General features: G+C 43.8%; 1 protein-coding gene across 3 annotated transcripts in view; it reads left to right on the top strand.

The window, feature by feature from the left end:
* Window positions 1–24,303, top strand: part of LOC128595854 (zinc finger protein 83-like) — a 30,030-nt gene extending 5,727 nt beyond the window's left edge. The window contains exons 1-4 of one of the 3 annotated variants that reach the window (XM_053604919.1): window positions 2,216–2,262; window positions 7,811–7,908; window positions 10,932–11,058; window positions 21,675–24,303. In XM_053604919.1, coding sequence (XP_053460894.1) covers window positions 7,894–7,908; window positions 10,932–11,058; window positions 21,675–24,196 — 2,664 coding nt within the window. In that variant the 5' untranslated portion in view covers window positions 2,216–2,262; window positions 7,811–7,893 and the 3' untranslated portion in view covers window positions 24,197–24,303. Of the gene's footprint in view, window positions 1–2,215; window positions 2,374–7,810; window positions 7,909–10,931; window positions 11,059–21,674 lie in introns of those variants that run through there. The other 2 variants (XM_053604918.1, XM_053604920.1) reach the window with 2 other exon arrangements.
* The last annotated feature ends 2,276 nt before the right edge of the window (window positions 24,304–26,579 follow it).

Below are 26,579 nucleotides of genomic sequence, written 5' to 3'. Positions count from 1 at the left end.
TTTCTCTCTTACTGACCTCTTCCATTTCTCTCTTACTGACCTCTTCTGTGTGTTATTGATCATTTGGTAATGACCTGATTTCATTCTCATTTTATTTTTTTCTTCTTTTTTGTATATGTTGTATAGAATTTTTGTGTACTTGCCATTACAGTTACACACATCATAAATTCATAGCATTCTGTTTTAAATATTAACAGGCTAAAATTAGGCCCCAAAACACCCCTTTTCAACACTCCTCTCACTTTGTATTATAGCTGTCAGGAATTAGTTCTATGTATCTTCTCTTGCCATTCACATATATATGTAATATAGTGCTTAATTAATGATTTTTGTCTTGAAATGCTAGAAAAGCATTTGATGTAGAACTAGAGCAAAAAGCACGGTACTACATATTTGGTTTTTTTTTTTGAGACAGAGCCTCACGCTGTCACCCTGGGTAGGGTGCCATGGCATCACAGCTCACAACTCCAACTCCTGGGCTCAAGCGATTCTCTTGCCTCAGCCTCCCAAGTAGCTAGGACGACAGGCACCTGCCACAATGCCCAGCTATTTTATGGTTGCAGCCGTCATTGTTGTTTGGCGGGCCCGGGCTGGATTCGAACCCACTAGCTCAGGTGTATGTGGCTGGTGCCTTAGCCGCTTGAGCCACAGGTGCCGAGCCAGTACTACATGTTTGTATGTATGATCATTTATTAGCCTTTAATGGAGAACTTCATATTTTGTTAAGGGTTAGAGTTACTGAGTAGGGTTCTTTTTTTAATACTGAAAGACTCATGCTTCCATTTCTATTCCTCATGTCTTTACTACTAATGATTCAGCTTTTTCTTTGGGAAAGACTAAAACTTTTTCATTTCTGCAGGAGAATGTCACTAAATAATGTATTCTTGCTTGAGATGTGTTTATTTTTTAAGCACTTTGAATGTATCGTCCCACTGCCTCTAGCAGGCAAGTTGTCTTCTGAAAAATGTACTTAGTCTTACATACTTTCTTTTGTATATGACAAGTCTCTATTTTCTTGTTACTTTCATGATTTGCCTTTGTCTTCGACTTCTTATGATTTGTTTCTATTATATCCCTTTGTGAGTGTCCTTGGGTATCTGCAATTACAACAGTGCAGCCATGTTTCTTGAATTTGTATATGCAGTTCTTTCCTCAAATTTGGGACATTCAAATGTGATTTCAGTTGTATGTTTTCTCCATATGAAATTTCCATAGTTTGTATATTTTTCCATATGAGAGTATCCCCAAAATCTATACGTGTTTCTTTGCTTTTCATCATTCTTTCTTTTTTTTTTTTTTTTGAGACAGAGTCTCATTTTATCACCCTCAGTAGAGTGATACGGTGTCATAGCTCACAACAACCTCAAATTCTTGGGCTTAAGCGATTCTCTTGCCTCACCCCCACCCAAGCAGCTGGGGGTACAGGTGCCTGCCACAACGGCCAGCTATTTTTTGTTGTTGTTATACTTGTTTTTGGTAGGCTCCGGGCTGGGTTGGAACCTGCCAGCCCCGGTGTATGTGGCCGCTGCGCTAGTTGCTGAGCTACAGGTGCCAAGCTGCATTTCACATTTTTGTGTTCACCCCTTTTACAGACAAATCCCAGGCTTTTGAATTAAATTACTAAAATTAACCTTATTATATTTTTATTTATTTATTTTTGAGACAAAAGTCTCATTCTGTCACCCTCAGTTGAGTTCTCTGGCGTTACAGCTCCCAGCAACCTCAAACTCTTGGGCCCAAGTGATCCTCCTGCGTCGGCCTCCCAAGTACCTGGGACTACATGCACCCACCACTACGCCCGGCTACTTTTCCTATTTTAATAGAGACGAGGTCTCGCTCTTACTCAGGCTGGTCTTGAAACTCCGAGCTTCTCCAAAGCTTTCCCGAGCACTGGGATAACAGAGGTGAGCCACCACACCTGGCCTAAAATTAACTTTAATAGCAAGAACTTTATTGGATCCAATCACTGCCTCACGTCGACCCTCTCAGACAGGTCTCAGTTCCCTCTCAGTTCCCAGAGAGCTCTCTTAGTTCAGCCTCACTGGTGTCACCTCCAAAACTCAGAAAAGAGCCATCGCAAGAACAAAGCAGGGGCGGGAAGTCCCAGCCGACCCCGCCGCCCCGCCTAGAACCCCGCCCAGAGCCCCGCTTTTGGCCCAACCACTGCGCGCGGGCTCCACCCAGGCCTGGCCTCTCTTCTGCGCGCGCAGCTTCTCCTAGACCCGGAAGCTGATCTCGTGAGGCCAAGTCACCCCGCCGCGTGTGAGTTTGATCCTTTCTGTATTAAGTCTTCGCTTCGTAGTACCCTCAGAGCTTCCGTAGCTGGGCTCTGAGGTCACTGCAGGACTTGAAATCCGCGTATTTCCACTTCAGGTAGATTCTGATGTCCCCATGGGGTCCAGGGAGTTGCTTCTTTTGGCTTTAAAGTGTCCCTGAAGGTGGTCTCTGCCTCCCGGTATTTAGCCATAGGGCGGTGGAGAAAGTCGTTCGCGCAGTTTTTCTGCTTATATCTTTTAGTAACCTCTCCGCCCGCCCCCTGCCCTTTGAAGTCCTCACCTGTGAGGTAGGTTCGGATCCGTTGTGTGCTCCAAGCCCAGCTTTTGTCCGCCCTTGGAGGGCAGCGCCGCAGCCCAAGTTAAGGAGAGGCGCTATCCTCTCCCTGCTCCTGGGATTTTTAGACTTAATTCTGTACCCACTGTTGGTCTTCCTTCCCGCTCTCCAGGCCGCGTCTTCGCAGTCTCCACTTCCCCTGACCTGAGTTAAGAGAGGTGACGGGGCCTCTCGTCACATTCAAAGTTCTTCCAACCTCAAATTATCCCAATCGGAAGAGTTGCTCTTCTGCGAGGCGGGCGTCTTACTCCATCCTCCTCTCTGTGAATGTGTGGGCACAGGAGATCAGGAGAAAGAGAAAAATGAGAGAAATGAATAACTGGAAAGAGAAAGGAAGAATGAGACTCATAAACACATGTCAAAGTGAAGCAAGGGTGAGGGCTTTGCAAAGAGTGAAAGAAGCTGAGAAAGTAGATGAGGGAGAAAAGCAACTGGAGAAATTTTCAGAAAATCTGAATGGAGAGCAAGGCAGCAAAGGAGAGGCACCTCTGAGTTGAGGAGGAGGTTCGACGAATGATGGGGGCCAGGACAGACAAGGCAGTGTGCTGCTGGGGCACCAAGAGGGGGCACCTGGTTGGGAGTAAAGCAGAGGGGGAACAACAGCAGAGAGGGAATCTAGGAACCTGGATGTGCCAGAGTGTGGAGACATGTAACAGGGAATGGGAATTTAACAAGGAGAGCAGAGGGGGAGCAGAGACAGGGAAGGAAGAGGCAGAAATATATGGAGATTGGGAATAATGAAAAGGCTGGAGAAAGGAGCAGCCGGTGAATCAAAATTTGAGAATGGGGCAGGGGGCTGGGTGCCATGGCTCACACCCGTAATCCCACCACTCTGGGAGGCTGAGGGGGGTGGGGTTGGATTGGTTGAGGTCAGGAGTTAGAGACCAGTCTGAGCAAGAGGGAGGACCCGTCTCTACTAAAAATAGAAAGTCCCAGGTACTCCAGAAGCTGAAGCAGCAGGATTGCTTGTACCCAGGAGTTGGAGATTGCTGTGAACTAAGCTGATGGCAAGAACTCTGGCCTGGGGCAATATTGTGAGAAGTTAAAAAAAAAAAAGGAATAGAGCAGATCAGCGGGAAGAGTAGGAATAGAAGGAAAAAGGGGAGAAAACAGAAGAGAAGAGGGGCAGAAACCCAGGCGGAATATAAAGGAATGCAGGGTGGGGTGGTGGAAGATCTAGAGAAGGTGAGAATGAAAGATGCGCAGAATGACTGGGGGAAAAGACACGGTAATAAAGAGGAGAACCTGATTCCAGATGAGCAGTGACTTGATTGGATATGAATATTAAGTTGTAATATACTGATTTCTCTCTTTGTAATATAGCAAGTTTAAATTTTGTGTGTTTAAATTACACGGATAAGCATCAGAATTGCAAAACTCCTGTCTATAAGGCTAGTGTATTTTATGATAATGCCACTAGACTCTAGCTTCCAGTTGCAGTCCTTATTTAGCCAGAGGACGGTGACTTGACTCATTTAGTTGTGGGTCACCCTCCTTTCTTAGGAGGGAGTGGGAAGTGGAGTAGTGAAAGAGAGCAAAAAAGAAAAAAAAAAAGAACAGCTGAGTTTCTGTTGCTTTGTGGTGTTTCTTACAAAGAACATTGAAAGTGGGGTGGCGCCTGTGGCTCAAGGAGTAGGGCGCCAGTCCCATATGCCGAAGGTGGCGGGTTCAAACCTAGCCCTGGCCAAAAACCACAAAAAACAAAACAAAACAAAACAAAAAAACAAAGAACATTGAAAGTGGCTTTCTTTTTGTTTTATAATGGATTTTCCTTTTTTGTCCTGGCTCCTCTTCATTTTTTTCTTTTTCAACTTGAAATAACATTGATTTTTTTCTTTTTCAACTTGAGATAAATTTCAGTTTATTCTATTTGTTTTTCCATTTATATAAAAATTACTTTCAAAATAATCCTTAGTGGCATCCTATAATCAGCATACTTCATTCTTTTCTAAGTATGTTAGATTTTCAATTTTTTTCCCCTTTGACCCAATATTTATTAGATTTTTTTTTTTTTTTGTAGAGACAGAGTCTCACTTTATGGCCCTAAGTAGAGTGCTGTGGCGTCACACAGCTCACAGCAACCTCCAACTGCTGGGCTTAAGCGGTTCTCTTGCCTCAGCCTCCTGAGTAGCTCGGACTACAGGCGCCTGCCACAACGCCCGGCTATTTTTTTTTTTTTTTGGTTGCAGTTCAGCCGTGGCCGGGTTTGAACCCACCACCCTCGGTATATGGGGCCAGTGCCCTGCTCACTGAGCCACAGGCGCTGCCCTATTAGATTTTTTTTTTTTAACATTTCAAAATTGTTTCTCAATAAAGTAAATTTTGTATAGTTTAGATGGAGATCTGCACGCATTATACCGTTTCTTTCTTTCTTTCTTTTTTTTTTTGTAGAGACAGAGTCTCACTGTACCGCCCTCGGGTAGAGTGCCATGGCCTCACACGGCTCACAGCAACCTCTTAACTCCTGGGCTTATGCGATTCTCTTGCCTCAGTCTCCCGAGTAGCTGGGACTACAGGCGCCCGCCACAACGCCCGGCTATTTTTTTGTTGCAGTTTGGCTGGGGCTGGGTTTGAACCCGCCACCCTCGGCATATGGGGCCGGCGCCCTACTCACTGAGCCACAGGCGCCGCCCTATACCGTTTATTTCTTAACAACATTTTTGGTACCAGGAAATTATTTTAGATTGTTTAAATCTGTTCTTGGGAAAGATATCAAGGACCTCTTATCTTAAAATGAAAACCTAGTTTAACCAGGTGGTATATTCAGTTTTCTTCACTCACACAGTCTGTTAAATAGTGACCTGTGCCTTGCTAAGTGGATAGCAAGTCCCCTTCAAGGGACTTTTCTTCAAGTCCCTACAGTACATTCTGTGCAAATGTTGAAAGATGGGTTGGATTCACTTGCAGTGATGTTCTAAAAGAGTCCCTGCTTTCTTATTAAACAATTTGCTCAGAACTTATTTCTGCAACCCATCATCTTTCATTGTCTTCAACATCTGTGGCTGCTATGTGTTTTCACAATTGTGAGCACATTTCGATGTGTTACTGTGATTTTCCTGTAAGGAGAAATTAAATGTTTGTGATTAATGGCATTACACACTTGAAAGAGAAGGGTTTTTTGGATTTTTTTGCTCAGGCATATAAAAGATGTTCCTGCAATTTTCCACTGGAGGTGTGATAAAGGCCAAACCAGCTCATGGGCTGTTCTAGGCTATCAAGGCTATCAAATTAGAATTCAGTTATACCTTTTTCTTTCTTTTTTTTTCTTTTGAGACAAGAGTATCACACTGTCACCCAAGTGAGAGTCCTGTAATCTCATAGTGCACAGCAACCTCAAACTCCTGAAGCAATCCTCTTACCTCAGCCTCCACAGTAGGTCGGACTACAGGCACCCCATTGCCCAGCTAGTTTTCAATTTTTTTTTTTTTGTAGAGACAGAGTCTCACTGTACCGCCCTTGGGTAGAGTGCCGTGGCATGGCTCACAGCAACCTCTAACTCTTGGGCTTACGCGATTCTCTTGCCTCAGCCTCCTGAGCAGCTGGGACTACAGGCACCCGCCACAACGCCCGGCTCTTTTTTTGTTGCAGTTTGGCCGGGGCTGGGTTTGAACCCGCTACCCTCGGCATATGGGGCCGGCGCCCTACTCACTGAGCCACAGGCGCCGCCCTAGTTTTTTTCAATTTTTACTAGAGACAAGGTCTCACTGTTACTCAGGCTTGTTACTCAAACTCCTAAGCTCAAGAGATCTTCCTGCCTTGGCCTCCCAGAGTGCTAAGATTACAGGTGTGAACCTCTGTGCTGGGCCAGTTATACCTCATTCTTCTCACTCAACTTGAACCTTCTTGAAGAACTTGGTGAAATGTTTCTCCCTCTGGGCCTCATAGAAGTGAGAAACTAGACCAGAGAACCCAATATGATTGACATTTGACCTCTGAAATGACTAGGCAAATCCAGTGTGTGTCTGTGTGAGCTTTAATTCTGAGTAGGGGAGGAGTACGGAGTTGTAATGAAAATTTTAATGGGAATAAGTCTTCATATATTCAAAAAAGAAAATAAAAACACCACCGCAAGGATGGAGGAGAGGTTTAGAGTCAGAAACAAAATGTCTTTGGGGGCCTTTCTCTGTATTGCAATTATCAGGACCAAACTAACATCAGGTCCTAGATGGGCAGAGTGGCCCACATCTGTGATCCCAGCACTCTGGGAGGCCAAGGCGGGTGGATTGCCTGAACTCAGGAGTTCCAGACCAGCCTGAGCAAAAGCAAGACCCTGTCTCTACTGAGAAATAGATAAACTAGCAGGGTATTGAAGGTTAGGCAAGGAGGATTACTCGAGCCCAGGAGTTTGAGGTTGACGTGAGCTATAACACCATGGCACTCTACTTGGGGCGACAGCGAGACTCTGTCTCAAAAAAATTAAGAGATGAAAAAAGTAATGGCAGGTCCTGTCAGTCCCTGGCACAGAGCCCTCCTCTGGCTTCCTATGCTCCTCAGGACAAATCCAGATCCTTTTGTGGCTCCAGAGCCCCATGTCAGCAGGGCCCTGCCAGTGTGTGTGGCCTTATCCTCACCTCTGGTTTGTATTGGCTGTTATGTGTGTGTGTTTGTGTCCGTCTATCTTCCATGACCCGAGTATGGTTCACAACATGGCCCTGATGGGAGAGCAGAGCTGGGAGGTGAGCTGGGCTGGCCCCTCTGAGTGGAGCTCCCCCGGCTTCAGGTTAGTGTGCTGAGGCATTTTGGAAGGGTTGTACATCTCTGGTGCACCCTAACCAGAGATCACCACCCATAGTCAGATTGGGACCATCTTTCAATAATATTTGCCCAGATGAGTCCAGTCTGTGTTCTTCACTGCTCAGAGCTGAGTTGAGCCTGTGATCACCAAGGGTTGACAGGCTGTGCTCTCACGTGGGTTCTTTGCTGTGCCCTGGAGGGAAGCTCAGTGCAGCCCAGCTCCCTACTGCTGTAGCTTGTGTGCAGGTATCATCAGGAAGGGGTGGGGCTGTAATGAGGGAGTCAGACAATTACCAATTCATCTTTCTGTAGGAGTATATTCTTTGTGCATCCCCCTTGGTGCAGTGGGCAGCAGAGGACCTGCCTTTCCACAGGGTCTTCGTGTGTAAGTGGTTATGTCAGAGGCAGGGAATGTGTTGATTCTAAACAATAAACAGCATATTTTTGTTATTTTTTTCTTTAACAGCATACTTTTGACATTCAGGATTGACTTCTAAAGAGTCATATTACCTGAGGAAGAAGCACAGGAGAAGAAAAGAGGATTCAGGAATGGCTCTTACTCAGGTACAGTGATGTTCGCGGTGGGTCCTTCTGAGTCCCCCTCCTTTCTGAAATGCCGGGCACTGGATTTGCTGGTCTTCTCTGAGTCTGCAGCATCTGGCCTGACGAGTTTGACCATGCTCAAATTCACCCCTGCCTTCCCTCAGTCCCTCTCACCTGCACTGAGATTCCATGTCACCATGACTCAGTGACTTGAGCTTATGAAGAGGCTCCATGGGGCAGGGCCCTGGGAAGGGCTTCACTTACAGAATCAGTGAGAGAGGGGTGTGGCCCCCGTGGTGTCAGTGCTGTGGGGCAGCAGGGACTGCTTCCGGGCCACACCTGGGTACACTGTCACTCTCTGTAGACCAGGATTAGAGAAGCTGCATGTTGAAATCATATATCAGTGTGCACAAATACCTGGTAAATTCTGGAAAGAGGGAACAGGAATTGGAAATCTTTTCTGATACTACATTTGTAGTAAATATGTAACAACAGGAAGTTTTCTTTACATTTACAGATATATGTATGTGTATACACACACACACACAGAGGGTGGAACTTTGTGTCCACCCTGTATCTATATTGTCATCTGGTCACCCAGGCTAGAGTGCAGTGGCATCATAGCTCATTGCAACCTCCAACTCCTGGGCTCGAGTAATCCTCCTGCCTCAGAACAGGAAAGCTTTGAGGGCGGTCTCAGCACGGCCATTCTGTGGACAGTGTGATGTTCTTGCACATCCTCCTCTGCAGCAGGTGTTTTAAGTAAATGTGGTTCGAATTTCGCTCAGATGTTGAAGCAGAATTTCTTTTTCATCGGAGAGGGTAGAGCCATATTCTCCTTCTACCAATCATTATTAAGTATTTCTTTTATTGCCAGGATCCCCTCCTGTATATGCTTGTCTTACAGTAAAACTCCATTCAAAGATGCAGCTTAGACCTGTTAGATGTAAAGCATCCCCTTTTCTGTCAATATGCCACCATCCCTCTGGTGTCCCTTAGAGCCACTTTTGTCTATGGCTTGACAAGAGACAGAGCAAGTTTTGTACAGATGTATTCCATATTGTTATAAGATTAAATTAATTAATTAATTAATTAAGTTTTTGAGACAGAGCTTCAAGCTGTTGCTCTGTGTAGAGCGCCATCATAGCTCACAGCAACCTCCAACTCCTGGGCGTAAGCGATTCTCTTGCCTCAGCCTCCCAAGTAGTTGGGACTATAGGTGCCTGCCACAATGCCCAGCTATTATTTTTTTACTGTAGTTGTCATTGTTGTTTAGCAGATCCGAAGCCCTAGTGTATGTGGCTGGCACCTTAACCACTGAGCTACTGGTGCCAAGCCTCTTCTCTTATTTTCAAGGTGGGAAAAAGGTCTTGCTATGCTACCCAGGCTGGTGTTGAACTCTTGACCTTAAGTGATCCTCATGCTTTGGCCTCTTCAATAACGAGACTACATTAGTGCACCACCATGCTCAGCTGTTTTATTAGCCTAATATAGAGAAATCTTGGCCAACTGAATTTAGAACAATTCATGCATTGCGGTGTCCCATACGTGCTGAAATGCACATAAGCCAAAATGATGATAATTCATGCAAAATATACGTCATTGAGAGACAACTCTTTTTATATTAGTTAATTTAAGAGTATGTGTGAAGTTCATGCAGGCACTGCATGAATGAGGAAGTATATTTAATTAATTTATTAATTAATTATACTTAATTAAGTATAATTTATTAATTAAAAAATTTATTTATTGGGCGGCGCCTGTGGCTCAGTCGGTAAGGCGCCGGCCCCATATACCGAGGGTGGTGGGTTCAAGCCCGGCCCCGGCCAAACTGCAAAAAAACCCAAAAAATAGCCGGACGTTGTGGCGGGCGCCTGTAGTCCCAGCTACTTGGGAGGCTGAGGCAAGAGAATCGCTTAAGCCCAAGAGTTGGAGGTTGCTGTGAGCTGTGTGAGGCCACGGCACTCTACCGAGGGCCATAAAGTGAGACTCTGTCTCTACAAAAAAAAAAACAACAACATTTATTAATTAAAAATTTAATTAATTTATTCATTATTAATTTATTAATTAAAAATAATTAATATATTTTATATTTTAACTGTTGAAATTATGTCATCACTGGTATCAGTGGCCTTAAATTTGCTCCACACTATCTTGTTAATGAGTTAAATAGTAGTAAGAATAGTGCTGGAGTGTTTGCTTGAATGTGTCTGAATACATAGTGACCTTTAATGAAGTTCCATGTCCTCATCTTCAACATGTTTCAACTTTTCTCAGGAAAAGGTCTGTCTTTTGTGAATTATTGCCTAAAAATTTGTTTGATTCTTCAGATTCCATTTTATTTTTATTCTATTTTATTACTTATTTTATTTATTTATTTATTTGAGATAGAGTATTACTCTGTCACCCTCAATAGAGTGCTGTTATATCACCGCTTGCAGCAACCTTCAACTCTTGGGCTTAAGCAATTCTCTTGCCTCAGCCTCCCAAGTAGCTACAGGTGCTCAACCACAACATCCAGCTATTTTTTTATTGTAGTTGTCATTGTTGTTTAGTAGGCCTGGGCTGGGTTCGAACCCACTAGCCCCAGTGCATGTGACCAGTGCCCAAACCACTGAGCTATGGGCACCGAGCCCATCTCAGATTTTAGATTCTGACCTTTCTTTCAAGGCACCATGAATATTGTCAACTCTGAAGTCACCACCCAACCTTTAGCTCATCTAGACACGGAATATCACTTTCTGTGTGAAAAAAGGTATATAACACACCTACAGAGATATCCCTGCACTGATATTTTTGTGTCTATTTCTTTAATGGTCCACAAAATGAGAAATGCATACTCATTCAGAGAGCATTAGAACCGTTAGTGGAAGACCATAATAAAACAGAAGGAGGGCGACATAATGTGCTCAGAAATACTTTGTTTAGATTTGTAGGAACATTCACTTCAATGGGTCCATCTTCTCACCTCTGTCTTCCCCTCTTTTTGTGTAAACATAAGAACTCTAACTGTAACCCTTCAGTAAAATGTGTTTTCATTTCAGAGGCCTTTGACATTCAGGGATGTGGCCGTAGAGTTCTCTCAGGAGGAGTGGACGTACCTGGACCCTGCTCAGAGGACTTTATACAGGGATGTGATGTTGGAGAACTACAAGAACCTGGTCTCTCTGGGTGAGGATTACTTTTCTCCCGAAGTTAGGATCTATCCTTGCATACCTTTCTATTTTCCCTGATTGCCTCTTGGAACCTCCTGTGTTCTTGACTGAGATTGAAGCTGTATTTATTAAGAAATGAAAAGCTTTGTAATGTTCCATCTGGATTTGACCTGTCCCTTTGTTTATGTTATCTGCACCCTTCACCATACCAGTGCTGAGGTATGCTGGAAACCACATGAATTTTAAAATAGCCAATTCTTTATTCTCTACCACTGTGCTTTTCGTTCAGTAGTTTTAGGAAGTCTGCTGGACATCGGCATCTTGCAGTGTTCCCTCAGCATTCAAAGTGGATATTCAGTGGATGAATTTGCAAAATATTTCTGTAGATCTCTCTGTAATGTTCCCCCTCCTCCTTTCATGTGGGGCTGGGATTTGGGAAAAGCACCAGAACTTGATGTTCATTTATTTTTTATTTTTTTATTTTTTGAGATAGAGTCTCACTATGTCGCCCTCGGTGCAACGCTGTGATGTCACAGCTCACAGGAACCTCAAACTCTTTGGGCTTAAGTGATTCTTCTGCCTCAGCCTCCTAAGTAGCTGGGACTACAGGTGCCAGCCACAACACCCTGCTATTTTTTGGCTGTAGTTGTCATTGCTATTTGGCAGGCCTGGGCTGGGCTCAAACCCACCACCTCCGGTGTATGTGGCTGGTGCCCTAGCCGCTTGAGCTACAGGTGACAAGCCTATGTTCATTTGACCTGAGAGTTTTATCTCCATGTTGGAGCAAGGAAGAGGCTCTGGACTCAGGACAGTGAAACAGAAATAACAACAAATATCCAGATAGGTAGGAAAATATCAGGGAAATATGGTATACATGTTAATTGTTTTGTCTTTTCCCCCATCAGAGGCTTGGGTTAATGCGATTAACTCGGCTCTTTGAGCCAAAGTGCATGCTGGTAGGGCCTGTGCCCATATTACCTCATCCTGGGTGGTCACAGCATCTTCTGCTTTCTGGGTTCCACCTTGGATATAGATGGTTCCATTGGTGTATACGGTAGCATCAGTGTTTTGGTACAGAGTGTCCTGCAAATCCATGTGGCCTTTTGGCAAATTTCCAGCACATCCTTGCAGTCATGGACAGGCTCTTGTGGATCATCGTCTGGCAGCAGGGTTGCCGGATGTAGGTTCTGGGTGGGGATGAACTTCAGGCATGGCTGGTCTAATAGCAGTCTGGTACTGGGTGAGTGTAGCATTCGACATCCACTGACTGCTGGCTCCCTGAAGGAAGGTTTCTACAGCATGTGGGACTGTTACAGTTAAGTCTTGGCCTAAAGTTAGCTTATCTGCTTCTCGTACCAACAGGAAGGTGGCTGCAACAGCTCCTGGACAACTCGGCCAGCCTGTGGCCACCGGGTCCAGATATGGGTCGCTTCCATGGTGTTAGGGCTTGAGTTAGTACACCTTTTGCAACACCTTGTGAATAACAGGTGAAAGGGCTTTATAATGTCTAGGAGTGCTAGGGCAGGAGTGATAGCTAGAGCTTGTTTTAAGGTTTTAAAAGCTTGATTTTCTTGTTCAGTCCACAGTAGGGGGTGTTGACAGTGTGCAATGGCTTCACTATTTCAGCAAATCCTCAAATCCACAAGCGACAATAGCCTATGGCCCCTAGGAATTCCCAGAGTTGCTTCTTTGTGGCTGGGGTGGGGATCTGAAGAATTGCTCGCTTCCTTTCACTGGTCGGGGTTTGATTGCCTTCTGACAACAGGTACCCAAGGTAGGATACTTTTTTTTTTTTCTAGAGACAGTCTCACTTTATCGCCCTTGGTAGGGTGCCGTGGCATCATAGCTCACAGCAACCTCCAACTCCTGAGCTTAGGAGATTCTCTTGCCTCAGCTGCCTGAGTAGCTGGGACTATAGGCGCCTGCCACAACGCCTGGCTATTTTTTTTTTGCTGCAGTTTGGCCCGGGCCAGGTTCAAACCCACCACCCTTGGTTCATGGGACCGGCACCCTACCCACTGAGCCACAGGCACCACCCAAGTTAGGATACTTTCATCAGGCAAACCTGAGCTTTCTTAGCCAATACCTGGTACCCCAGTTCCTGGAGCTATTTCGGGAGGTCTCAGGTACGTTTTAAGCAGTCTTCGCAATTGGTTGTTGCCAGCAGGATATCATTTACATAACTGCAAGAGAACACAGTTCATATGCCTTGCTTTGAAAATATTTACATCCATTCTCAAGGCCTCCCCAAACAGAGTTGGGGAATTCTTTTTTTTTTTTTTTTTTTTTGTAGAGACAGAGTCTCACTTTATCACCCTCGGTAGAGTGCTGTGGTATCACACAGCTCACAGCAACCTCCAACTCCTGGGCTGAAGCGATTCTCTTGCCTCAGCCTCCCAAGTAGCTGGGACTACAGGCGCCCGCCACAACGCCGGGCTATTTTTTGGTTTGCAGTTCAGCCGGGGCTGGGTTTGAACCCGCCACCCTCGGTATATGGGGCCGGCGCCTTACCGACTGAGCCACAGGCGCCGCCCGAGTTGGGGAATTCTTGAAGCCTTGGGGAATTATCCACATGAGTTGACTGGTCATTCTGAATTCAGGATCTGTCCATTCAAAGGCGGCGATTGGTTGGCTGGCTGGGGCTAGTGGGATGGAGAAGGTGGCATCTTTCAGATCCAGAACGGTGAATACTTGGAATTCTGGTAGGAGGAGGCTTAAGAGAGAGTATGGATTAAGAGCAATTGGAGGTATTGTGCTACTTACTTGTTTACCTCCTGGAGGTCTTGAGCAGGCCAGAAATCTGATGTTCCCAGCTTTCTGACTGGAAGAAATGGGGTGTTCCAGGAAGGCTGGCACAGGATGAGGATTCCAGTCTCTAATAAGCACTGGACATGTGGGGCTACCTCAGGGCCAGCCTGGTGACTCATCGGGTACTGCCAAACTCCAATAGGTGAGGCTCTGGCCAGGAGTTGGACTACAACCAGTGGGTGATGAACAGCTAACCCTGATGGGTTAGATTCAGCCCAGACCCCAGGGAATTCTGCCTTCAAGTTGGCTAACAAGTCTGGTGAGGTCTCTCCACATCCTTCTCCCTCCCCCTAGGAGAGAGTAAGACGTCTTCTTCTGACAGAGGGGTGGAGAGGCTTAATTGCTAGATCAAATTCCCCTGTGGTGAGATCGAGCCCAGCATAATCTCATCCACCTGGGGGGAGAATGAGATTATGGCTCGTTGTTTTTGAAGCAGGTCTCTGCCACGGAGAGGGTATGGGCAGTCTGGTATCACTAGTAAAGTATGGGTAACTCAGTTTTTTCCTAAGTCCACAGTTCAATGTTGAGTGACCAGGCATATCCAAGTCATTCCAGTAGCCCCTTGGATGGGAATTTTTTCCTCAGAGCTTTCATTGGTTCCTGCAAGAAAGATCGCTTTGCTCCGGTGTCTACCAGAAATGTAATCAGGTGGCCCCCTATCTTGGCTTGCACCATGGGCTCTCCAGGCCCTAGTGGAAGAGCCCTGGCCCCGTCAGTCAGAGTTACTTTCATCTCCTGTTGGCAACATCAAGACCCTTTGTGGGATTTTGCGACTGGCATCACATTCTGGCATTCATTCTTCCAATGGCCTTTCTTTTTTTTTTTTGCAGTTTTTTGGCCGGGGCTGGGTTTGAACCTGTCACCTCCGGCATATGGGGCCGGTGCCCTACTCCTTTGAGCCATAGGCGCCTCCCCCAATGGCCTTTCTTTTTTGCAGTAGGTGCATTGTTCTTTCTCTAATCTAGGCTGATTCGGCTGGCTAGGCCCCAGGCTCTTTTCTCTTTCCTTTTTCAGGTGGTCCTCTTGAACAGCTTGCAGCACAGCTACAATGACCTTAGCCTGTCTGTGAGTAGCTTTTTTGGCTGCTGCTGTTTTCTGCTTTTGTTTTTCTGTATCTCTATTGTCATAGACTTTCTGGGCAACTTCTGAGCGCTGAGAAATGTTAAGTCTGGGGCAGTGCCTGTGGCTCAGTCAGTAAGGCGCCGGCCCCATATACTGAGGGTGGCGGGTTCAAACCCGGCCCCGGCCAAACTGCAACCAAAAAATAGCCTGGCGTTGTGGTGGGCGCCTGTAGTCCCAGCTACTTGGGAGGCTGAGGCAACGGAATCGCTTGAGCCCAGGAGTTGGAGGTTGCTGTGAGCTGTGTGAGGCCACGGCACTCTACCGAGGGCCATAGAGTGAGACTCTGTCTCTACAAAGAAAAAAAAAAGAAATGTTAATTCTGACAGACCTCTCCAGTTTTTGAAGTTTTTTTTCTAATATCAGGTACAGACTGAGAGACAAAAGCCAGATTCACTACCCTAGTGTTTTCTAGGTGACTCTGAGCTGCTTGAGGTATGCCCTGGGACTCTCATCTGGGCCCTGGATTACCTCAGTTGTTTTTGACAAATTAATGGGCTTTTGGGCTGAAGCCTATAGGCTAATTAAGAGAGATGGATGAAGTGTCAAGAACCTGGGACCCTGCTAAGATATTAGGGGTCCCAATCTGGCCGTTCAGCCAGGAAAACTATTGAAATCCTCCCTCCCCTCTTGCTCTGTGGCACGTCCAAAGAAGGCTTTCCACGCCTCAACTCTGACTGTCTCCCATTCCTCAGACGTGAGGAGTGTTAGGAGGAATTGCTGGCAGTCATCCCAGGTTGGACAGTGAGTCTGCAAGATGGTCTCAATAGGGAGGGAGGTCTGGGAGAAGGGTGGGTTCTGTGTCTTCCAGTTGTACATGTAGAGAAGGGGACATAAACAAGGAAGGGACAGGCACCTTCACCCCCGTTCCCAGGGGGTACTTCCTGGAGGGGGAGAATGGAAGCTCCACACCTCCGCTCAAGGTCCATACAGGACCAACCGCAAGAGTTTGGACAGGGGCCTAGGTGCCAGCAAGCCCTCCCCTGTAGAAGATATTGTTGCGGAGGATAGCCTGTTGGGGTTGTAGGTAGGAGGAAAATCCTCCTCCCCAGTTGGGGGCAAAACTGGCTTCTGAGTGGGGTGATCCCCTTTGCGACCAGGAACAAGCAAGCAGTACTGATGAATAAGTGCCCATGGTGCATACATGAAGCCAAGGAGGGGGATTAGGGATTAAAATAAACCACTGATCAATGTAGGGGAACTAGTCTGGGTGGCCTGGCTTCCCAGTGACCATTTGGTGGACCACAATCACGAGAGTTGGGTCAAGGTAGCCAGTGGAAGGCCACCCTACATTAAAGCTGGGCCATTCAACTTTGCAGAGGACTTGGAGGTGGTTCTTAGAAAACTGGACTCCATAGTCATCAGAGAAGCCAACAGTGAAGTTCTTTAACATGCACTGGTGGGTGTCAGGGGTTTACTTTGTTGAATTCCCACGATTGTGAACCCAGCCAAAAAGAATAGAAATTATATCAGGACAGGCAGGAAGAATAACAGTCACACTGATGACAACGATGGTAAATAAACACACAAACAAATCGAACAAATGCGCACCAGTGTCCCAGTGTTTCCAGGAAGCTGGGACAGGCCTACCCAACACTAAGCAGCCCACAGGAGTCCTTACATCTCATTCTTGGGCCCCTGTCATACCCCCTGTGTGCTAACCTGGTTCTCTGGGGCACTCACCGGCATGCCCATGGCACTGGTGTTCCAGTGACTATTTTGTGGCCTGTTCCTGGGAACATAACTTCTTGAACACAAACTACACTTAGACTGAAAAAGAATGCTTACCTCTTGAGAGGGAGTTCTGGACCCAAGATTTTGGTAGAGTTGATCAGAGTTCCTCTGGAGCCCTCAGGAGGAGTTACGGGGCCCGGAACATCTCAGGGGACACCTCCCATATAATTCCTGCCCTCTCTGGGGGGGTCTTACAGGAAGGTCCACCCACCAGCTGGCGAGATCTCGCTGGGGGCTCCAAATGTTGCACCCACTGCAAGTGGAATTACAGAGAAAATGCCAGCACACTGAGTTCAAATTAGGTATAGGGTCATTTATTGACTAGCTGACTGAGAAGGGTTCATACCTCACATTTCTCTGTGAAGCCTGACAGAGGAAGGTTATTTTTGTATCTTTCTTTCATTTGATGGGGGCAAGGTAGAATTCCTAAAGCAAAGCAGTTTACAGAAGCAAGTCGAAGGGTTAGATCTATGGGGCAGGAGGGTTGGGCAATTATAAAGGGAGCCGGATGTGGTTTTACAAGGGTCTGTAAACCTGGGCTAATCCGCCCTGTCTCTGCAGGGTATGTTTCTTTTTTTTTGCAGTTTTGGCCAGGTTGGGCTTGAACCTGTCACCCCCCTGTATATGGGGCCGGTGCCCTACTCCTTGAGCCACAGGCACCAGCCAGGGTATGTTTCTTTAACAAACCTTGTTTAACAACCCGTTTCTGCAAGGCTCAGGGGCAGGTAAGGAGGGGAGAGGAAAGGGAATGCAGGATGGGGTGTGCCTGGCCTTTTATTACTATCTTACCTTTTTTGGTTTTAACTTGATAGACTTCCTATCTGGGAAGATAGGCCTAGAATGCTAATAAACTCCCTCATAATTAAACACAGTGAAGATACCATCCTCCTGCTTTCTGGAATGAAAGGTTTCTGCTCAGAAATGCAGATAATCATACATGAAGTTCCCTTGTATACCACAAGTCTATTATCTTTTACTAAATATACAATGTTCTCTTTTTTATTGCCATCAGTAATTTTTTATGTGTGTCTTGTGTGGGTGTCTGGGTTAAAAAAGTTGGATGTGGTTGAGCTTCTTAAACTGGTATGTCCATTTCTTTCTTTCAATTTGAGATCTGTAGGAAATTATTTTTTCTAGTGAGTTCTCAAATCCTCTTCTCTTTGTAAGCTTCTCAAAATATGTATATTCTTCATTTGGTGATGTCTCATAAAACTGTCAGGCCGTTTTCTTTTCCCCATTTGTTCATTTTGAATTTTGAATGAATAATTTGCAATATTTTGTTTTCAAACTCTTGCTTTCTTCTTTGTTATGTAGTTTGCTATTGAAACACTCTAGCGCATATATTTGTAAATTCACACATTTTACTTACAGACGTTCTGATCGGATGTTCTTTATACTTTTGCTCTTTTTTCATATTATCAATTTGTTCCTACATCTTTATATTAATTCTAAATATAATTATAAATATTATAGAATATTATTATAGAATATTATATTATATTATAGAATATTATAGAATTAATATAACTAATATATTATGAAATATATTAATTTCATTTAATTGCCTGTCAGTTATTTCTTAGTTCACTGAGTATCATTAAGAGAGGCTTTTTTGTTTGTTTGTTTTGAGACAGTCTCAACTGTCACCATGGGTAGAGTGCCATGGCATCACAGCTCACAGCAACTTCAAACTCTTGGGCTTAAGTGAGTCTCTTGCCTCGCCTCCCAAGTAGCTGGGACTACAGGTGCCCACCACACCACCTGGCTATTTTTTTGTTGTAGTTGTTGTTGTTTTAGCTGGCCCAGGCCGGGTTCAAACCTGCCAGCCTCTGTGTATGTGGCTGGCGCCCTACCGACTGAGCTACAGGCTCTGCCATTAAGAGAGTTGTTTTACATTTTACATTCACAGGGCTATCTTGTTTCAAGGATTTTCTAGTGGAGACATTTTATTCTAAAGGCACTTGCACTCAAATGTTTATAGCAGCACAATTTACAATCACAAAGATGTAGAAACAACCCATGTGGCCATCAGTACCTGAATGGATTAATAAAATGTGGTATATGTACACCATGAAATACTACTCAGCCATTAAAGAAAAATGGTAACCTAGCCTCTTTAGTAACAACCTACATGGATTTGTCTGGAGTTTTCCAGTCTGCTATCTTGAAGACATTGGTCCTCCTGTCTTTTATTTATGCTGGGTTCTGTATTAAGAGGTGTAGTGATGAATTTTAAATAATTAAAGGCCCCCCAAAAATAATAAAGGGCTCAGCAAAAGGGGCACTGTTTGTGCCAGAAAAGTGAGACTAACTTTTCTAATTTTATTTTTTAATTATTTTTTATTTTTTGAGACAGAGGCTCACTGCACCCTTGGTAGAGTGCTGTGGTGTCATAGCTCACAGCAACCTCAAACTCCTGGGCTTAAGTGATTTTCTTGCCTCAGCCACCCAAGTAGCTGGGACAATAGGCGCCCATCACAACACCCAGCTATTTTTGGATACAAGGTCTCACTCCGCCTCAGGCTGGTCTCCAACCTGTGGGCTCAGGAAATCCACCCACTTCAGCCTCCCAAGTGCTAGGATTATAGGCGTGAGCCACTACACCCAGCCTAACTGTTCTAATTTTAATGTAATTTATTTATTTATTTTTGAAACAGTCTCATTCTGTCACCCTGGGTAGAGTGCTGTGGCATCATAGCTCACACCAACCTCAAACTCTTGGGCTTGAGCAATCCTCTTGCCTCAGCCTCCTGAGTAGCTTAGACTATAGGCATCAGGCAAAATGCCAGGCTAGTTTTTCCATTTCTAGTACAGAGGGGGTCTCACTCTTGCTTAGGCTGGTCCCTGAACTCCTAGACTCAAGTAATCTGCCTACCTTGCCTCCAAAAGTGCTAGAGTTAAAGGCATAAACCACTGCACTTGACCCCTGCTAATTTTTATTTATTGAAAGTTTTATTTTCTTCAGTAAAGACATACTATTAAATATTTTAGTTAACATAGTTTTCATTTAATTTCACTAATGTGATCAAGAACAAATTTTTCTTTTTGGGGGGACAGAGTGTCACTCTGTAACCCTGGGTCAAGTGCCCTAGCATTATAGCTCACAACAGTGTCCAATTCTGAGGCACAAGGGATCCTCTTGCTACAGCCTCCTGCATAGTCGGGACTCAGTGGCTTGCCACAACGCCCAGCTCATTTTTCTATTTTTAGGAGAGATGATGGTTTCACTCTTGTTCAGACTGGTCTTGAACTCCTGAGCTCAAGCAGTCCACTGGCCTCAGCATCCCAGAGTGCTGGGATTCCAGGCATGAGCCCCCAGATTTTAGTAATGGCCTTCTAGTTTTGCTGTTTGAAACATCCCTCTACCTGCCCAGCCAGTAGATCATCATTCTGTAGCCAGGATCTGTCTACGTTGCTACACCCTTGATAATAACTTATTGTGTTTTTGTGTGTACAGTATAAAATCATCCTTCTCTCTATCATGGCCATATCTAGGTATTTGCTTTTGGGTCCCACTGAGAGCATACCTGCACATAATTTCCTAGAATCTCCCATCCAGGTACCAACTGGGCTCAATGCCCCTTAGCTTCTGAAATCAAAGATTAGACACACTCAGGGTGGTATGGCCACAGGCAATATTCTAGAATCTCTATGTAGAATTTCTTGAATATATACCTAGAAAGAGAATTCAAAGGTCATTCAATGTGATAACTTCAACTTCATAGAAAATATTGTAAGACTTACAGACCTAATTTCTTCCCATGTTATCAAACCATCTGTCCTTCCAGTTTCTTCCATTTTAGCCTCACTATCACAGGGTTAGTCTCATAGTTGACAGTGAAATAGTTATGTGTTTCTAAATCAGTTTTGCTTTTCTACCAGAGTCAGGATTTTAAATGACATGGTATAATTCTGTTTCCGTAGATTTGCAAGTAATGTCTGCACGTGTATGCCCATATAAAAACATATTATGTATTTAACATTTTTCATAGCACAGTGGGGTTTTAGCATATTACTTTTTGTATTCTTGACCACACCAGTTTCCACAAAACCCCTTTTGAGCAACACTTCTTCATTGTGTAAACACAGTTGCTTACCATTGGCAGACTTTTGCAGGATGCTGCCTAAGTTGTTATTTTCACTGGTGTCTAAATCAAGATGCGACCTGGGTGATGACTCACACACCATTGTCCATGAAGGATGACTGAGTAACCCTATAGGCAACATAGCTAACACTTTCTGTGTCCCTTGAATGGTTCTGCTCTGTGCTCTGTTTTCCTATGAACTTTTGTTTCTGTTGCTGTTGGATCCCCCATTGCTCCTAAGAACATGTCTGAGCCTCAGGCCCTGGGTCAAGTCTTGTTTTTGTTACTTAATGTGCAAATCAGGGTTAGATGCATAAATGCTGTGGACCTGCTGTTTTTATGTGAAACATAATTAATCTCAAGGTTCTTCTATTCTTATGCCTAAGAATACGGCATGTTATTTATAAGACTGTAAAATTGTGAATAGGACCTCATCAGATGAACTTTGACCAAGATGAATGCTCAAGTCATAGTTGCCTGAATTATGTTGTATAGGATTATATTTCTTAATTTACTCCAAATAATGTTCTATGTGACTAGTTGTTATATTTTCCAAGTACAAGTATATCATTCTCTTCAATTACTGAACAGCATGTGCTTTGCCTTCAGGGTAAAACAATTCTGCTTTCAGGGTTAACATGGATGTGTTTTCCTTAAGGGTTATTTCATGCAAGGCTTGCCTGCCTACTATTTTGGATTACATGTAATCACATTTACTGTATTTAAAAAACAAGTTTTCCTAAAAGTTAAATGTCACAATTGTATGTCTCATAACTCTGTATGCTGTACCTATGCTTCTCTTGGAATGTTGTTATATATTTCAATAAGAGGTGTTTAATGACCATGTGTAATCCATCAGACACCTGTGGTTCTTTATATCTTGTAGGTATCTCTTCTATATGTGTGATAAATGAATTTTCACCTAAAGAGAGCAGTAGGATAGAAGAAATATCCCCCACAGTGATGTTGGAAAGGCATGAAATCCATGACATTGAAGACTTTTGTTTTAGAGAAATCCAGAAGAATATACATAACTTTAAATATCACTGGAGAGATGATGTAAGACATTGCATTGCAGTCCACATGACCCCTCAGGGAAATCTCACTGGAAGAAGAGATCAGCATGATAGGAAGGATTCAAGAAACAAGCTGATTAATAATCAGCTGAAATTGAACACCCAGTCAGATGTACCAGAACTGCAGCTATTTAAGGCTGAAAAGACAAGTTCTGAATGTAATTCCATGGAGAAGTCTAGCAACAATGATTCCCTGGTTTCCCTAACAAACAAAATTCCTTCTACTGTGAAACCACACCTTTCTCATAAACATGTGTATGATCCTGTGGATTCATTCACACCAAGGGAGAAACCACACAAAGTGACAGAACATTACAAATGTACTGAGTGGGATAAGGCCTTTAATCAAGGGTTACATTTCACTATTCATCAAGTAATGCATGCAGAGAAGAAACGATTTAAATGTGACAAATGTGGCAAGGTATTCAATAAAAAATCAAGCCTTGGAAGTCATCAGAGAATCCATGCTGGACAGAAATCTTACAAGTGTAATGAATGTAGCAAGGTCTTCCAGCAGATTTCACAGCTTACACGACATCAGAGAATCCATACTGGAGAGAAACCCTACAAATGTAATAAATGTGGCAAGGTCTTCAATCAGATTTCACAGCTTACACGACATGGGAGAATCCACACTGGAGAGAAACCTTACAAATGTAATGAATGTGGCAAAATGTTCAGTAATAATTCAAACATGGTACAACATCTGATCATCCATACAGGAGAGAAACCTTACAAATGTAATGAATGTGGGAAGGTCTTTAATCATATTTCACGCCTTGTACAACATCGGAGAATTCACACTGGAGAGAAACCTTACAAATGTAATGAATGTGGCAAGGTGTTCAGTCAAAATTCACACCTTGCAAGTCATCAAAGAATTCATACTGGAGAGAAACCTTACAAATGTAATGAATGTGGGAAAATGTTCAGTCAGAAGTCATCCCTAGGAAAGCACTGGAGGATTCATACAGGAGAAAAACCTTACAAATGTAATCAATGTGGCAAAGTGTTCCGTCAGAAGTCATCCCTAGGAAAGCACTGGAGGATTCATACTGGAGAGAAACCTTACAAATGTAATGAGTGTGGCAAAGTATTCGGTCAGAAATCATCCCTACGAAAGCACTGGAGGATTCATACAGGAGAGAAACCTTACAAATGTAATGAATGTGGCAAGGCCTTCAGAGAAAAGACATCTCTTACATGTCATCAGCGAATTCATACTGGAGAGAAACCATATGAATGTAATGAATGTGGAAAGGTATTCCGTGAAAGTTCAGCCCTTGCACAACACCGGAGAATTCACACTGGAGAGAAACCTTACAAATGTGATGTATGTGGCAAAATGTTCCGTCAAAATTCAATACTTATACAACATCTGATAATCCATACAGGAGAGAAACCTTACAAGTGTAATGAATGTGGCAAGGTCTTTAGTCATATTTCAAGCCTTGCACAACATCAGAGAATTCACACTGGAGAGAAACCTTACAGATGTAATGAATGTGGCAAGGTGTTCAGTCAAAATTCACACCTTGCAAGTCATCGAAGAATTCATACTGGAGAGAAACCTTACAAATGTAATGAATGTGGAAAGCTATTCCGTGAAAGTTCAGCCCTTGCACAACACCGGAGAATTCACACTGGAGAGAAACCTTACAAATGTGATGTATGTGGCAAAATGTTCAGTCAAAATTCAGTACTTATTCAACATCTGATAATCCATACAGGAGAGAAACCTTACAAATGTAATGAATGTGGCAAGGTCTTTAATCATATCTCACACCTTGCACGACATCGGAGAATTCACACTGGCAGGAAACCTTACAAATGTAATGAATGTGGAAAGGTATTCCACCAAACTTCACACCTTGTAAGTCATCAAAGAATTCATACTGGAGAGAAACCTTTCAAATGTCATGAATGTGGCAAAGTCTTTAATCGTCTTTCACACCTTGCAGAACATCGAAGAATTCACACTGGAGAGAAACCTTACAAATGTTATGAATGTGGCAAAATGTTCAGTCGTACATCAACCCTAGGAAAGCACTCTAGAATTCATACTGGAGAGAAACCTTATAAATGTAATGAATGTGGCAAAATGTTTAGTCAAAGTTCACACCTCGCAAATCATCGAAGAATTCATACTGGAGAAAAACCTTATAAGTGTGATGAAGGTGACAAAGTGTTCAGTCAAAATTCATATCTTATATATCATCGGAGAATTCTTACTGGAGAGAAACCTTATAAATGTAATGAATGTGAAAAGGTTTTCCGTCTAAAGTCATCCTTAGCACATCATCAGAAAGTTCACTTGGGAAAGAAACCTTAGGAATGTAATGAGTGTGGCCAATCCTTTTGTGTGTGTTCAGTCTTATTGACCATAATGTACTCCATGTGGGAGAAACCTTTCAAATATAATGAATTGAATGTGGCAAGGTTTTTTTTTTGTTTTTTGTTTTTTTTTGTAGAGACAGAGTTTCACTTTATGGCCCTTGGTAGAATGCCATGGCATCATACAGCTCACAGCAACCTCCAACTCCTGGGTTTAAGCGATTCTCCTGCCTCAGCCTCCCGAGTAGCTGGGACTACAGGCACCCACCACAACGCCCAGCTATTTTTTTTTTTTTTTTGGTTGCAGTTCAGCTGGGGCCGGGTTTAAACCCGCCACCCTCGGTATATGGGGCCGGCGCCCCACCGACTGAGCCACAGGCGCCGCCTGAATGTGGCAAGGTTTTTAGTGACAATTGATACCTTAAACATCAGGGATTTCATGCTGGAGAGACATTAATGTGACAATGTAGGAAGGTATTTTCTCAGAATTAAAGACTTGGAGGGGATTAAGTAATTCACACTAGAACAGCGGGTCTCAACCTGTGGGTCGCGACCCCTTTGTAACAATGAAAATACATCCCAGCATTAGGAAGGTTGAGAACCACTGCATTAGAAGGAAACTTTGCAAGTGTGATGAATGCAGCTAAGTCTTTAGTTACCATGTAAGGAAAAACCATCAGTTAACCCACTCTAGAGGGCAACCTTTCAAATATATTGAATATGGCAATATTCAAGTCCATAATTGGGCATAATTGTGACATTTGGATTTTTGGAACATTCCTTGCTAGAGTCAAACCTAAGAAATAAGCACAGCAAATTGTTTAGTGTACGATCACTTCTCAAAACACATGAGATAACCCGTATAGGAGAGATACAATTCAAATCTAACGCACTCAGCAAGTTCTGCCACAGTTCACACCTTGCACAGCATGAGAGAATTCCTACTTGAGGGAAACCTTACAAATACAATGAGAGTTAAAAACCCTTCATTATGAGTTCAAGTATGAATTGACTCAGGAAATTCATAGTAAAGGGCATTCATATAATTGTATGTAACAGACACTGTCCTTATCTTGGGCCTTAAATTTATCTCTGGTGAAATCATAAAAAGACATATGCTTAGGCTTTTGAAAGGTGTTGATCATCAGAATGATCATATTGGAGAGCAACTACACAAATGTAGTGAATGTATCAAGCCATTTAGTCATGAGATGTTCATACTGTATAGAAAGCAAGGCAAATTTAGTGAACCTAGAAAGTTTGCTAAGGTAATGTGTGTCCTTAGGATTCATTAAAGAATTTATACTCTGGCTCAGCACCCATAGCACAGTGGTTACAGCACCGGCCACATGCACCGAGGATGGTGGGTTCGACCCCAGTCCAGGCCTGCTAAAACAACAATGACAACTGCAACAGAAAAATAGCCGGGTGCCTGTAGTCCCAGCTACTTGGGAGGCTGAGGCAAGAGAATTGCTTATACCCAAGAGTTTGAGGTTGCTGTGAGTTGTGATGCCATGGTACTCTACCCAGGGTGACATAGTGAGACTCTGTCTCCAAAAAAAAAAAGACGAATTTATACTCAAGAGAACACTTACCAATAATCACAAGTTGAAATACATTAAATGTCACACATCAAAGATGCAAGGACATTTGAAATGCTTATTTTCGGGGTGGCGCCTGTGGCTCAGTTGGTAAGGCGCCAGCCCCATATACCGAGGGTGGCGGGTTCAAACCCGGCCCTGGCTGAACTGCAAACCAAAAAATAGCTGGGCGTTGTGGCGGGCGCCTGTAGTCCCAGCTACTTGGGAGGCTGAGGCAAGAGAATCGCTTAAGCCCAGGAGTTGGAGGTTGCTGTGAGCTGTGTGATGCCATGGCACTCTACTGAGGGCCATAATGTGAGACTCTGTCTCTACAAAAAAAAAAAGAAATGCTTATTTTCAGGTTATAAAATATTTTATTTCAGAGCCGGGCCAGGTGGCTCACACCTGTAATCCTAGCACTCTGGGAGGCTGAGGCAGGTGGATGGCTTGAGCTCACAATTTCAAGACCAGCCTGAGCCAAGGTGAGACTTCATCTCTAAAAAATATCTGGGGATTGTTGCAGGCACCTATAGTCCCAGCTACTTGGGAGACTGAGGCAGGAGAATCACTTGAGCCCAAGAGTTTGAGGTTGTTGTGAGCTACAATGCCCCGCACTCTACCCAGAGAGACAAAGTCTGTCTCAAAAATATGTTTTATTCCATTATTGTAAGTTTCCTGGAAAGACTTTTTATTTTTAAACTGAAATTTCAAATTTATTTTTATTATGTCTTTCTTACTGACATTTCATGGTGCTCTAAAGAAAGGTGCCTAGTTTGTTAGGTGAGGATGATGTAAAAGTAT

The sequence above is a fragment of the Nycticebus coucang genome, chromosome 10, assembly GCF_027406575.1.
Source record: "Nycticebus coucang isolate mNycCou1 chromosome 10, mNycCou1.pri, whole genome shotgun sequence".
Classification (NCBI taxonomy): Eukaryota; Metazoa; Chordata; class Mammalia; order Primates; family Lorisidae; genus Nycticebus; species Nycticebus coucang.
Note: the sequence above shows the minus strand (reverse complement) of the source record. Positions and strands in the feature narration are given on the sequence as shown.